This window comes from Geotrypetes seraphini, chromosome 1 (genome assembly GCF_902459505.1).
Source record: "Geotrypetes seraphini chromosome 1, aGeoSer1.1, whole genome shotgun sequence".
NCBI lineage: Eukaryota > Metazoa > Chordata > Amphibia > Gymnophiona > Dermophiidae > Geotrypetes > Geotrypetes seraphini.
The window spans coordinates 128,174,813-128,190,302 of record NC_047084.1 but is presented as its reverse complement, the minus strand read 5'-3'; the positions used below and the strand labels follow the sequence as shown (position 1 = coordinate 128,190,302).

Genomic DNA, 15,490 nt, shown 5'->3' with positions numbered 1-15,490 from the left:
TGTATTTGTTGAGAGTGAAGAGAGAGAGGACTAAGAAGAAATAAGTAAAGTGCTGTTCTTCATTGCAAGGCTCCTGAACCAATGGCAGTCTGTGAGGACCTCCTGTGCGGTTCGCAGCTCCCCAACAGGTTCAAAAGCCTCCCTCACCTCAAAATCTATAAGGAGGGCTGCCGGTGGCCTCCTCTGCACTGCCATGGCCCACCCCCATCTGCACTGCCATGGCCCACCCCTGTTTCTACTTGGGTGGACCGCAGCAAAGGAACCATGCAGAGGCCGCAGGCAGTGCTAGAGAATCGCTGCTGTGCCAGCACCTCCTTGTAATTTTCGTGATGGGGGGAGGCTTCAGAACCGGGTGGGGAGGAAGGAAGGGAGAGATGCTGAATGGGAGAGGTAGCGAGGAGATGGAGAGCGGAGGGAGACAGTGGCATCATGTCTCTCACAGCATCACCATACATGGCAAGACTGTCTGTTTTCAATCAAAACTCAGACTCGCAATACCTGGCTTTGTCAAGTGCCATAGACAGCAAAATGGGAATCATCACATAACAAAGCATTCTTTTACTTAGCCCCTAGCCAGCGGAATCAACTTCCACGTGAGATTCACATAGAATTAAATCATAAGATGTTAAAAAGATTATTGAAAACGTATTTTTTTCAAGAGGCTTTTGGTATTAACTCTACCCCAGATGGACATATTCATTAATTAGAAGGACAAATGGGTAAAATACCTTTTTTTTAGTATGTGAGTGAGTACGATTGTGTCTTGAATGAGTGTGAATTGAGGTCTTTTCTTTTTACAATGGAGTTCTTTATTTTAATTCAGTTTATTTTGTTATATTTAAATTATTTTAATATGTAATATTTGTATGTAATCCACTGAGAACAGGTATAGCAGAAATGCAAATTTTAATAAACAAACAATAAAAAGAAGGATCCTTTTGGAGGATGAAGGGTACTTTTTCAGTCGCTTCCTCACCTTTTCACCAGCAATAACACAGAGAGATTCTGTATCGATACACTTGGAGTTCCTAAGGCATCTCTCCAGCAGACGATTCAGCTTTACCAAGAGTTCTGACTGCCTGCGACAAACAAATCACAGAGAAAAAGATGAATGCAACATATGAAGCCAAGTAGTAGATGTACAATAAATCAGGGAAAGTATTTCTTCATGCAATGTATAATTAAGCTGGAAATGTGGGAGTTTGAGGAGGGAAGATGGGAGAGAGTGTGTGTGGGGGGGGGTGTTGGGGGCTCTCTCTCATTTATAGTCTGTTCCTGATGTTAGAGTTTTGTTACTGAACTATGGTTCCAATCCTATGTTATGTTTTACATGAAGGAATGCAAGAATTCTGGTTACTGTATATGTGTGTTGGCTTTAATAGTTTCTAAGATACTCTATCCATGGAGGGTTTATGCCATCCTCCCCTCAACCCAACCACAAACATATTTAAATCCACACCCAGCACCCCTCTCTTCCCTATATTAAACTAAAAAACATCTGCTCAAACTGATTTGCCGTTTGACAAGCTCAGACTGCAAATAAACAGCTCAACCCAGCAGCAGCTAAACAACTTCTATAGCCATGATGTATACTTGTGAGGTGGGAGAGACTGACCTGCATTCCTTGGCACCCTTGTGATACTGCTATTACATGTATGACCTGTGTACACTGCTGACCCCCAGAAAGCTCAAACTCCACAGTCTGGTTGGCTGTATGGGGCTTTTCTTGGCACCAGGAATCTGCACATAACCAGGCTGTCGTTCACAGGAAGAAGACATACCTGCCAAGTTCAAAAGCTGGCGACGCCATTGGGGAGAGCTCCAGATTGAAGAATATGATGCCCTCTGTTGGGCGATTTATCTTTGGGGGAACAAGTTCACATGAAACTTGTCCAAGAACTCTGCAAAAAATTTAGATATGCCATTAAGTTTTTCTTATGACCCAAAAGACTCTACTCAGAAACCAAAATAAGCTTTGAAGGCTACAATACCACATTTCATTGGATCAACAGAACACTGCAAAGTAGACTCAATGGCAAGAGGAGGTTTGGATGCTCTCACTTCTCTTTTCTTGATTTTGTTTCTTATATTTAACTGGTTAACAACTGGGAGGGAGTGGGTGCAGATTTGCTAACATCTTTCACAGAACAGAGAAAAGAACTGTCCCTCACACCTCCTGGGGGGGGGGGGGTTGGATTTAACATGAAGGAGAGGCTGTATGTTTTCTATACCCTACATCATCTGTGCTGATGTCATCAAGGTACACATCGTATATAACGGAAGAAAGCATGTCTTATTTGTGTTGATTTGTACCTCTATAAAAACCATGTGCCTTTCCAGTCAGTTTGTGAGAGAGAAGGAGAAATTAGGTTCTTACCTGCTAATTTACTTTCTTTTAGCTTCTCCAGACCAGTAGAGGTTAATCTTTACGAATGGGTATATATCCAATCATGACCAGCAGGTGGAGACTGAAAACAAAACTGTGGGACAGTATATAATATACTCCCTTCTCTATTTACCTCAGTCTGCCGACTAGCCAAGCAGAACCAAGAACTGGAAAACAGAAAGAAAACAATACTCCGAACAGGAGTAACAACTAACATACCCAAATGCTGTTGGAAAATGCAGAAGAGAAATACCAGAAGGAAAATGTCCCCACAGCTCGCCAGCTAAGCCAGCCGAGCCACAGCCGCTGTTCTTCAATTCTCCCCGGCCCTAGAAAAATACTAGAATCCGCAGCAAAAAACAAAAACTGCCCGCGAAACAGCCCCAACAACACAACAATAACAACAACAGACAGGGTGGGGACCTCTACTGGTCTGGAGAAGCTAAAAGAAAGTAAATTAGCAGGTAAGAACCTAATTTCTCCTTCTTTAGCACTCTCCAGACCAGTAGAGGTTAATCTTTACAAATGGGACGTACCAAAGCAGTCCCTCTCACGGGCGGGACCCCCGCAGGGCCGATACCAGAACACGCTCACCGAACACCGCGTCCCGACGCGCCTGAACATCTACCCAATAATGTCTAACAAAGGAATGCAAGGAGGACCAAACCGCAGCCTTACAAATATCCACTGGAGGCACGAGCGATGACTCAGCCCAAGAAGCTGCCTGACCCCGAGTGGAATGAGCCTTGAGAAACTCCGGAACAGGCTTCTGTCTCAGAAGATAAGCGGAAGCAATCGTCTCCTTGATCCAGCGCGCAATAGTAGCCTTAGAAGCGCCAGCCCCCCGACGAGGACCCGCCAGAAGGACAAAGAGATGATCGGATTTCCGGACTTCCTGGGTCCGCTGCACATAAGAGCGAAGGACCCGACCGACATCCAACTTGCGCAGCTGCCGTTGCTCAGAAGAGCCCTCCCAACTACCCAAGACTGGGAGGACCACCGATTGATTGACATGAAAAGGAGAAACTACTTTCGGCAGCAAGGAAGGAACAGGCCACAAGACAACCCGCTCCCTAGAAAACTCCAAGAAGGGAGCCCTACAAGAGAAAGCCTGTAGCTCAGAATCACGCCTAGCGGAAGTAATGGCCACCAAAAAGACCGCCTTCAGAGTAAGGTCCTTCAAAGAACAGCCATCCAATGGCTCGAAAGGCGGGCGCACCAAAACAGAGAGAACCAGATTGAGATCCCAAGAGGGAACAGAGAGCCGTAGGGGAGGCCTGAGCAACTTGGCCGCCCGCAAAAAGCGAATCACATCAGGAATGGCCGACAAACACTGACCTGTCACCAACCCTCGAAAAACCGACAGGGCCGCAAGTTGAACCCGGAGAGAAGACCAAGCCAGGCCTCTATCCAGGCCATCCTGCAAGAACTCTAGAATGGTAGGCAGGTAAGCGCGAAAAGAGACCACTCCCCGCGCCCGGCACCACCCCTCAAAGAGACGCCAAACCCGCACATAAGCCCGAGAGGTAGAAAGTCTCCGGGACCCCAAGAGCGTAGAGATCACCTTATCTGAATATCCCTTCTTACTAAGGCGACCCCTTTCAAGAGCCAAGCCGTAAGACAGAAGAGAGACGGGTCGAACATGGGAATGGGACCCTGCGTCAGAAGATCGTCCAAGAGAGGCAGAGGAAGAGGATCCGCCACCAGATGCTTCACCAGATCCGCATACCACGGACGTCGAGGGCAATCCGGAGCCACCAGAACCACCAGACCCGGATGATGAACAATGCGAAGAAGTACTCTGCCCACTAATGGCCAAGGAGGGAACACATACAACAGCCCCTCCGTTGGCCACGGTTGGACCAGAGCATCCAGACCCTCGGCCAGACTGTCCCTGCGACGACTGAAGAAGCGGGGCACTTTGGCGTTGCCACTCGTGGCCATCAGGTCCATCAGGGGCTGCCCCCAAGCCTGCACTATCAACTGAAACGCCACGGAGCCGAGACACCACTCTCCTGGATTCAAGAAGTGACGACTGAGGAAGTCCTCCTGAACATTTTCTACCCCGGCTATGTGAGAGGCCGAGAGGTCCAGAAGATGGGAGCGGGGGAACCGGCGGAGGGATTCCCTGCCCCCCGACAGGCCCCCCGACGGGCTGCATGCGCTGGAAGAACTGACCCCGGGAAAACCCTGGAGCCGGGAAAGAAGCAGCCCCACGCCCAGGGCGATACTTGCGAAACTCCCGCAAACGCCCCTGGGCAGTGCCACCCCAAGAAGCAGGGCGGGCACGGTCCTCAGGCAGACGGGGCACCTTTGAGTCCGTCAGAGTCTGAAGCAACTTATCTAATTCCTCCCCAAACAAAAAAGACCTCCGGAAGGGAAATTTAGTAAGCTTAGCTTTGGACGCAGCATCCGCCGACCAAGCGCGCAGCCACAAAATACGCCGCGCGGCCACGCCAAAGACCATAGACTTAGCCGAGATCCGTACCAAGTCATAAAGAGCATCTGAGAGGAATGAGGCAGCCATCTCACTCTTCGCCAACTCCTGATCCACCAAAGACCAGTCATCAGACTCCCGATCCAGGACACGCTCAGCCCACCGAAACACGGCGCGAGCCACCAGCCCCCCACAAATAGCCGCCTGGACCCCAAAGGCAGAGACCTGAAAATTTTGCTTAAGAATGTTCTCCAACTTGCGCTCCTCGGAGTCCCGCAAGGCAGAACCGCCCTCAACAGGCACGGTATGCCACTTAGAAATCGCCGAGACCACCGCGTCTACGACTGGCGATGTTAAAGTAGCCCGATCCCCCTCTGGGATGGGATACAAACGAGCCATGATGCGCGCCAAACGAAACGGCGCCTCCGGCGTTTTCCACTGTTCCAGTACAATATCCCGAATATCCTGATGCATGGGAAAAGAGCAGGAAACGGTACGGATCCCCCGAAGCAGAGGGTCCCCCACACGCGGAGTCTCCGGCGGCGCATCCTCAAAACGCAACACCGAAGAAACCTGTTGAATCAGGTCCGGTAGCTCATCTCTCTGAAAAAGGCGCCCCACGGACGCCTCTTCGCCGGAGGACGGGAAACCCGACAACCCGCCACCAGCGGGCGTCCCCTCGAGAAGGTCCTGGAAATCCTCAAAAGGGTCCAGGTCCTCATCCAAACTGACATGCTCCTCAGACCATAAATACTCATCCCAAGACACCCGCGGACGCTCGGACAAGGGAAGAGGAGGAGGGGACGCCACAACAGACGAGAGAGGCAAAGCCGCAGGGAGCGCGGAGGAAACCCCACTCCCCGAAACCCCCTGGGCGCATCCGGGACCCCCAGCCGCCTGAAAATAGGCTCTGCACAAAGAAAAAAAGAAATCAGGGGAAAAAACCCCTGAGGGTCCCAAGGGACTCCCTGCCACAGCAGGGGACCCAGCAGAAACCTGCCCCTGTTTTTCCAATACAGGGGGAAGGTCACCTGAGGTGGAAGACAAAATGGAGGGGCCAGATTGTGAAAATGGCGACTTTCCCGCCAAAAATGCTCCCTCCATAGCCTGTAGTGGCTGAGAAGCCTGAACAGTCCCAGCTGCTAAAACAGGCAAGTCGGCATCAGCTGTCAAAAAATCAGCTGAGAGGGAATCCTTCGGGGAATCCCTTCGTGGGCGGTTGGGGAAGACCGGGCTTCCCCACTGCTCCCAGCCGACTCGCGAGGCACCATCGGCGGGGAGCTCTGGGCGCCTGCAGCCGCTGCCGACGGAGCTCCACCACATCACCGGGCCAAACTACCGAGTTCAGTCCGGCCGCGAGTGCCTCGCGGCTGGACCTAATTGTGTCCCACTCCCCCGGAGAAGGGCACAATTGCTCCATACGTGACCTAGCTAGAAACAAAGTGCCAGTTAGATGAAAAAAATACTGTAAAAAACAGGAAACTGACAGGGAAGCAACCCTTCAGACCGGCACTACCTCAGGATTTTTATTTATTTATTTTTACAGAACAGTCTCCACAGGCTCTCTAAGCAATATGCCTTGCTTGATTTAGGGGGCAAGGCTTACTGCTGAGGCTCCTCTAAAAAAATGTGGGGAGGTGGAGGAAGTGGGGGGAGGGACCCCGCTCGAGACCCGCCGGGTTTGACACCCCCGAGGTCGGACGGACCCCCAAACAGGGCCCGCCCAAGCTCCATCCGGCCAAAAACAGGGACTAGAAACCCCCTAAACAAATTCCAACAGCCCTACCAAGGGAGATGGGTACAGATCACTCAACACCTGCTGGAGACTGAAAGAAGACTGAGGTAAATAGAGAAGGGACAAACATGTGGGATCTATCCGCAAAGATAGATAGGGAGGGTCATTGGAGTGGGCAGACTTGATGGGCCGTGGCCCTTATCTGCCGTCTATTTCTATGTTTCTATATTATATACTGACCCACAGTTTTGTTTTCAGTCTCCACCTGCTGGTCATGATTGGATATATACCCATTTGTAAAGATTAACCTCTACTGGTCTGGAGAGTGCTAAAGAAACTACATTTAGGGTTATGGCACAGCACTGATGTAGTATAGTGGAAAAGTCGAACAAGAACAAAGAAACATGATGGCAGATAAAGGCCAAATGGCCCATCTAGTCTGCCCATCTGCAGTAACCATTATCTCTTTCTCTCTCCGAGAGATCCCAGGCCCTTTTGAATTCAGACATAGTCTCTGTCTCCACCACCTCTTTCGAGAGACTGTTCCACGCATCTACCACCCTTTCCGTAAAAAAGTATTTCCTCAGATTACTCCTGAGCATATCACCTCTTAACTTCATCCTATGACCTCTCATTCCAGAACTTCCTTTCAAATGAAAGAGACTGAACTCATGCACATTTATATTATGTAGGTATTTAAACGTCTCTTTCATATCTCCCTTCTCCCGCCTTTCCTCCAAAGTATACAGATTGAGATCTTTTAAGTCTGTCTCCATATGCCTTATGACGAAGACCACATACCATTTTAGTAGCCTTCCTCTGGACCAATTCCATCTTTTTTATATCTTTTTGAAGGTGTGGCCCCTAGAATTGTACACAATATTCTAAATGAGGTCTCACCAGAGTCTTATACATGGGCATCAATACCTCCTTTTTCCTACTAGCCATACCTCTCCCTAAGCAACAGTTGTGTTATGGGCAAAGAGTGTGTGTTTGTGTGTGGGAGGGTTAACAACCGACCATGTCTTGGACATAGAAGCAGGGGCTGAGGTGTGACCAAACCACTGCACAGCTTGCCTGTGGAACCCAGAAAGCAAGAATGCAGCAACCCAACAGCCTGTCTTTCACAGCATTGCCTTGCACCGTGGAGTGTTTTATACAAAGAATAATTAAAGAACTATTTCAACACCAAAATCCAGAAAAATACCTGGTTTTGCCAAGCTCCACAATACAGCAGCCATAGTCCGTTCCAAAGGAGATTTTGACATTGCGGTAGTCATAAGTTTCTCGTCCATCTAGACGCTAGAAGGTGAAAGATTCACAAGTTATATTCAGCCTCTCTTCCGAGAAATGGAAGCAGACACATTTTTCCTTTCCTCCACGCAATTCTTGACCCAAATAACACCAGTCTTTGCTTGGAGAATATAAATATACACTGTGGAGAAATGTGCAATGATATTTGTTCTTTTCCCCATGACTCTTATGTTCCATAGGGGGAGATCCTCCTCCCCTTCCAAACAAAGGCCATACTAATGGCCTTGTAACCTCTGCAATGTTCTCCAAATACTGGCAGAAAGGAGAACCTCCTTTATATCAACCAGGACTGCTAAAGTTAACTTGTCCTCATGAAACAGGCTCATAAATTGGTAAGATAAAAAAAAAAAAAAAGTTAAAGAGAGAGATCTGTGTAGAAGTACAAAACTTGTTAAGCCATATGGCATGAGAGCTTGCTGTAACCAGTAAAGCCCCGAGAAGAGAGATTTGAGGTGAGGGAGATGACACTCTGAAGAATGCAGACTTGCATGCATCTTCCCTTCTAGCTCCGAGACATTACTAAGACTTGGATGAATGCCAAAAGGGCTTTAACCAGACAGTAAAGACTCCCACTGAACTTGCTAGCCACTGATAATCAGTGGCACTCTAACCAGCCATTCCCTAACTAGCTAGTAGAAAAAGAGACAGGGACAAATTTATCCCCATCCCTGTGGGATCAATCTTCATCGCTGTCCAAGTAGAGAATGACACGGGACAAACTTTTCCCTGTCACTGTGGGAACTCATTTTCCTGTTCCGTCCCTGCCCCATTTCTGTAAACTCCTTCCTCATCTGCACAAGCCTCAAACACTTGTGCAGGCTTGTGTGGTTAAAACAGAGCTGATAGGGATAGTGACAAAACTCATGGAGACGGGACAGGGAAATTGAGTTCCTGAAAGAACGAGCACAAACTTGTCCGTGTCATTCTCTACCCACAAGTTCTGTCCCTGTCCTATCCCTGCAAGCTCTGTCCTCATCTGCACAGGCCTATGTTTGAGTTCTGTGTCTTTTCCCTGTCCATTGTTTGCTGATTATTCTAATAAACTGTTGAGCTCATTAGCCCTGTGTCTGTTGCTGACTGGCCACCCCAGCTTTTTCTGTATTTGGTGTGTGGTGAATTTTGAGAAATATGACCTCTGGAATTTGGGGTCTCAGTGTCCCTAGAAACCATCACAGGATAGGTCACCACGTGGATGCTCTGCTTAGAGACAAGAGGGAAGCCACATGGTGGGCTGCAGTTTCCCAGAGTAGGGGCACATGTTGATGTAAATTCTGATATTGTTAGTGAGATTATTATACAGGGTGCCCACAAAAACACTCTGTGATTTTAAATGGTTACAAAACCAAAATTTATTGGCATATTCTTTCACCTTTGAGGCTACAGTTTCATCAACTCAAACTTTCATATGGTATCTGTTGATCTATGTTACTCAGCAAAAATTGATGCGTCAATCCAGCTCGGACCAAACTCTCCGAAGCATATCCGGTGTGATCACGTTCCTGAAGATCATCCATAATTGAGAGTAGCGGAGATTCATACACTCTGTCTTTCACGTCACAAACAGTAACGTCCGGTGATCTCAGGGGTCGCTTGAGGAACACCTGGTCATGTTGGCTGTAATTTCTGCACCAACTGCAGCTTCTAAGGGTGAAAGTGCAAGCGCTTGTGCTTTTTGCCACTTGTATTTGCTGTCGTCTTATATACAGATTCTAAGAAGTTTTGGTTTTGTCACCGTTTAAAACCACAAACAGTAACGTCCGGTGATCTCAGGGGCCGCTTGAGGAACACTTGGTCATGTTGGCTGTAATTTCTGCACCAACTGCAGCTTCTAAGGGTGAAAGTGCAAGCACTTGTGCTTTTTGCCACTTGTATTTGCTGTCGTCTTATATACAGATTCTAAGAAGTTTTGGTTTTGTCACCGTTTAAAACCACAAACAGTAACGTCTGGTGATCTCAGGGGCCGCTTGAGGAACACCTGGTCATTTTGGCTGTAATTTCTGCACCAATTGCAGCTTCTAAGGGTGAAAGTGCAAGCGCTTGTGCTTTTTGCCACTTGTATTTGCTGTCGGCTTATAAACAGATTCTAAGAAGTTTTGGTTTTGTCACCGTTTAAAACCACAAACAGTAACGTCTGGTGATCTCAGGGGCCGCTTGAGGAACACCTGGTCATGTTGGCTGTAATTTCTGCACCAATTGCAGCTTCTAAGGGTGAAAGTGCAAGCGCTTGTGCTTTTTGCCACTTGTATTTGCTGTCGTCTTATATACAGATTCTAAGAAGTTTTGGTTTTGTCACCGTTTAAAACCACAAACAGTAACGTCTGGTGATCTCAGGGGCCGCTTGAGGAACATCTGGTCATGTTGGCTGTAATTTCTGCACCAATTGCAGCTTAAAGTGCAAGCGCTTGTGCTTTTTGCCACTTGTATTTGCTGTCGGCTTATAAACAGATTCTAAGAAGTTTTGGTTTTGTCACCGTTTAAAACCACAAACAGTAACGTCTGGTGATCTCAGGGGCCGCTTGAGGAACACCTGGTCATTTTGGCAGTAATTTCTGCACCAATTGCAGCTTCTAAGGGTGAAAGTGCAAGCGCTTGTGCTTTTTGCCACATGTATTTGCTGTCGGCTTATAAACAGATTCTAAGAAGTTTTGGTTTTGTCACCGTTTAAAACCACAAACAGTAACGTCCGGTGATCTCAGGGGTCGCTTGAGGAACACCTGGTCACTTTGGCTGTAATTTCTGCACCAATTGCAGCTTCTAAGGGTGAAAGTGCAAGCGCTTGTGCTTTTTGCCACATGTATTTGCTGTCGACTTATAAATAGATTCTAAGAAGTTTTGGTTTTGTCACCGTTTAAAACCACAAACAGTAACGTCCGGTGATCTCAGGGGTCGCTTGAGGAACACCTGGTCATTTTGGCTGTAATTTCTGCACCAATTGCAGCTTCTAAGGGTGAAAGTGCAAGCGCTTGTGCTTTTTGCCACATGTATTTGCTGTCGGCTTATAAATAGATTCTAAGAAGTTTTGGTTTTGTCACCGTTTAAAACCACAAACAGTAACGTCCGGTGATCTCAGGGGTCGCTTGAGGAACACCTGGTCATTTTGGCTGTAATTTCTGCACCAATTGCAGCTTCTAAGGGTGAAAGTGCAAGCGCTTGTGCTTTTTGCCACATGTATTTGCTGTCGGCTTATAAACAGATTCTTAGAAGTTTTGTTTTTTGTCACCGTTTAAAACCAGAAACAGTAACGTCTGGTGATCTCAGGGGCCGCTTGAGGAACACCTGGTCATTTTGGGTGTAATTTCTGCACCAATTGCAGCTTCTAAGGGTGAAAGTGCAAGCGCTTGTGCTTTTTCCACTTGTATTTGCAGTCGGCTTATAAACAGATTCTTAGAAGTTTTGGTTTTGTCACCGTTTAAAACCACAAACAGTAACGTCTGGTGATCTCAGGGGCCGCTTGAGGAACACCTGGTCATTTTGGGTGTAATTTCTGCACCAATTGCAGCTTCTAAGGGTGAAAGTGCAAGCGCTTGTGCTTTTTGCCACATGTATTTGCTGTCGGCTTATAAATAGATTCTAAGAAGTTTTGGTTTTGTCACCGTTTAAAACCACAAACAGTAACGTCCGGTGATCTCAGGGGTCGCTTGAGGAACACCTGGTCATTTTGGCTGTAATTTCTGCACCAATTGCAGCTTCTAAGGGTGAAAGTGCAAGCGCTTGTGCTTTTTGCCACATGTATTTGCTGTCGGCTTATAAACAGATTCTTAGAAGTTTTGTTTTTTGTCACCGTTTAAAACCAGAAACAGTAACATCTGGTGATCTCAGGGGCCGCTTGAGGAACACCTGGTCATTTTGGGTGTAATTTCTGCACCAATTGCAGCTTCTAAGGGTGAAAGTGCAAGCGCTTGTGCTTTTTCCACTTGTATTTGCAGTCGGCTTATAAACAGATTCTTAGAAGTTTTGGTTTTGTCACCGTTTAAAACCACAAACAGTAACGTCTGGTGATCTCAGGGGCCGCTTGAGGAACACCTGGTCATTTTGGGTGTAATTTCTGCACCAATTGCAACTTCTAAGGGTGAAAGTGCAAGCGCTTGTGCTTTTTCCACTTGTATTTGCAGTCGGCTTATAAACAGATTCTTAGAAGTTTTGGTTTTGTCACCGTTTAAAACCACAAACAGTAACGTCTGGTGATCTCAGGGGCCGCTTGAGGAACACCTGGTCATTTTGGCTGTAATTTCTGCACCAATTGCAGCTTCTAAGGGTGAAAGTGCAAGCGCTTGTGCTTTTTGCCACTTGTATTTGCTGTCGTCTTATATACAGATTCTAAGAAGTTTTGGTTTTGTCACCGTTTAAAACCACAAACAGTAACGTCTGGTGATCTCAGGGGCCGCTTGAGGAACACCTGGTCATTTTGGCAGTAATTTCTGCACCAATTGCAGCTTCTAAGGGTGAAAGTGCAAGCGCTTGTGCTTTTTGCCACTTGTATTTGCTGTCGTCTTATATACAGATTCTAAGAAGTTTTGGTTTTGTCACCGTTTAAAACCACAAACAGTAACGTCTGGTGATCACAGGGGCCGCTTGAGGAACACCTGGTCATGTTGGCTGTAATTTCTGCACCAATTGCAGCTTCTAAGCGTGAAAGTGCAAGCGCTTGTGCTTTTTGCCACTTGTATTTGCTGTCGTCTTATATACAGATTCTAAGAAGTTTTGGTTTTGTCACCGTTTAAAACCACAAACAGTAACGTCTGGTGATCTCAGGGGCCGCTTGAGGAACACCTGGTCATGTTGGCTGTAATTTCTGCACCAACTGCAGCTTCTAAGGGTGAAAGTGCAAGCACTTGTGCTTTTTGCCACTTGTATTTGCTGTCGTCTTATAAACAGATTCTAAGAAGTTTTGGTTTTGTCACCGTTTAAAACCACAAACAGTAACGTCTGGTGATCTCAGGGGCCGCTTGAGGAACACCTGGTCATTTTGGCTGTAATTTCTGCACCAATTGCAGCTTCTAAGGGTGAAAGTGCAAGCGCTTGTGCTTTTTGCCACTTGTATTTGCTGTCGTCTTATATACAGATTCTAAGAAGTTTTGGTTTTGTCACCGTTTAAAACCACAAACAGTAACGTCTGGTGATCTCAGGGGCCGCTTGAGGAACACCTGGTCATGTTGGCTGTAATTTCTGCACCAATTGCAGCTTCTAAGGGTGAAAGTGCAAGCGCTTGTGCTTTTTGCCACTTGTATTTGCTGTCGTCTTATATACAGATTCTAAGAAGTTTTGGTTTTGTCACCGTTTAAAACCACAAACAGTAACGTCTGGTGATCTCAGGGGCCGCTTGAGGAACATCTGGTCATGTTGGCTGTAATTTCTGCACCAATTGCAGCTTAAAGTGCAAGCGCTTGTGCTTTTTGCCACTTGTATTTGCTGTCGGCTTATAAACAGATTCTAAGAAGTTTTGGTTTTGTCACCGTTTAAAACCACAAACAGTAACGTCTGGTGATCTCAGGGGCCGCTTGAGGAACACCTGGTCATTTTGGCAGTAATTTCTGCACCAATTGCAGCTTCTAAGGGTGAAAGTGCAAGCGCTTGTGCTTTTTGCCACATGTATTTGCTGTCGGCTTATAAACAGATTCTAAGAAGTTTTGGTTTTGTCACCGTTTAAAACCACAAACAGTAACGTCCGGTGATCTCAGGGGTCGCTTGAGGAACACCTGGTCACTTTGGCTGTAATTTCTGCACCAATTGCAGCTTCTAAGGGTGAAAGTGCAAGCGCTTGTGCTTTTTGCCACATGTATTTGCTGTCGACTTATAAATAGATTCTAAGAAGTTTTGGTTTTGTCACCGTTTAAAACCACAAACAGTAACGTCCGGTGATCTCAGGGGTCGCTTGAGGAACACCTGGTCATTTTGGCTGTAATTTCTGCACCAATTGCAGCTTCTAAGGGTGAAAGTGCAAGCGCTTGTGCTTTTTGCCACATGTATTTGCTGTCGGCTTATAAATAGATTCTAAGAAGTTTTGGTTTTGTCACCGTTTAAAACCACAAACAGTAACGTCCGGTGATCTCAGGGGTCGCTTGAGGAACACCTGGTCATTTTGGCTGTAATTTCTGCACCAATTGCAGCTTCTAAGGGTGAAAGTGCAAGCGCTTGTGCTTTTTGCCACATGTATTTGCTGTCGGCTTATAAACAGATTCTTAGAAGTTTTGTTTTTTGTCACCGTTTAAAACCAGAAACAGTAACGTCTGGTGATCTCAGGGGCCGCTTGAGGAACACCTGGTCATTTTGGGTGTAATTTCTGCACCAATTGCAGCTTCTAAGGGTGAAAGTGCAAGCGCTTGTGCTTTTTCCACTTGTATTTGCAGTCGGCTTATAAACAGATTCTTAGAAGTTTTGGTTTTGTCACCGTTTAAAACCACAAACAGTAACGTCTGGTGATCTCAGGGGCCGCTTGAGGAACACCTGGTCATTTTGGCAGTAATTTCTGCACCAATTGCAGCTTCTAAGGGTGAAAGTGCAAGCGCTTGTGCTTTTTGCCACATGTATTTGCTGTCGGCTTATAAACAGATTCTAAGAAGTTTTGGTTTTGTCACCGTTTAAAACCACAAACAGTAACGTCCGGTGATCTCAGGGGTCGCTTGAGGAACACCTGGTCACTTTGGCTGTAATTTCTGCACCAATTGCAGCTTCTAAGGGTGAAAGTGCAAGCGCTTGTGCTTTTTGCCACATGTATTTGCTGTCGACTTATAAATAGATTCTAAGAAGTTTTGGTTTTGTCACCGTTTAAAACCACAAACAGTAACGTCCGGTGATCTCAGGGGTCGCTTGAGGAACACCTGGTCATTTTGGCTGTAATTTCTGCACCAATTGCAGCTTCTAAGGGTGAAAGTGCAAGCGCTTGTGCTTTTTGCCACATGTATTTGCTGTCGGCTTATAAATAGATTCTAAGAAGTTTTGGTTTTGTCACCGTTTAAAACCACAAACAGTAACGTCCGGTGATCTCAGGGGTCGCTTGAGGAACACCTGGTCATTTTGGCTGTAATTTCTGCACCAATTGCAGCTTCTAAGGGTGAAAGTGCAAGCACTTGTGCTTTTTGCCACATGTATTTGCTGTCGGCTTATAAACAGATTCTTAGAAGTTTTGTTTTTTGTCACCGTTTAAAACCAGAAACAGTAACGTCTGGTGATCTCAGGGGCCGCTTGAGGAACACCTGGTCATTTTGGGTGTAATTTCTGCACCAATTGCAGCTTCTAAGGGTGAAAGTGCAAGCGCTTGTGCTTTTTCCACTTGTATTTGCAGTCGGCTTATAAACAGATTCTTAGAAGTTTTGGTTTTGTCACCGTTTAAAACCACAAACAGTAACGTCTGGTGATCTCAGGGGCCGCTTGAGGAACACCTGGTCATTTTGGGTGTAATTTCTGCACCAATTGCAGCTTCTAAGGGTGAAAGTGCAAGCGCTTGTGCTTTTTGCCACATGTATTTGCTGTCGGCTTATAAATAGATTCTAAGAAGTTTTGGTTTTGTCACCGTTTAAAACCACAAACAGTAACGTCCGGTGATCTCAGGGGTCGCTTGAGGAACACCTGGTCATTTTGGCTGTAATTTCTGCACCAATTGCAGCTTCTAAGGGTGAAA

At 46.6% G+C, this 15,490-nt stretch overlaps 1 protein-coding gene across 2 annotated transcripts in view; it reads right to left on the bottom strand.

Annotated features, from left to right (window-relative positions):
- Positions 1-15,490, bottom strand: part of EXOSC9 (exosome component 9) — a 73,617-nt gene that overhangs the window by 56,899 nt on the left and 1,228 nt on the right. For both annotated transcript variants that reach the window (XM_033938350.1, XM_033938340.1), the window contains exons 2-4: positions 7,766-7,860; positions 1,782-1,901; positions 977-1,079 (exon numbers count right to left, since the gene is read on the bottom strand). In XM_033938350.1, the coding sequence (XP_033794241.1) occupies positions 977-1,079; positions 1,782-1,901; positions 7,766-7,860 (318 nt within the window). The remainder of the gene's footprint in view (positions 1-976; positions 1,080-1,781; positions 1,902-7,765; positions 7,861-15,490) is intronic.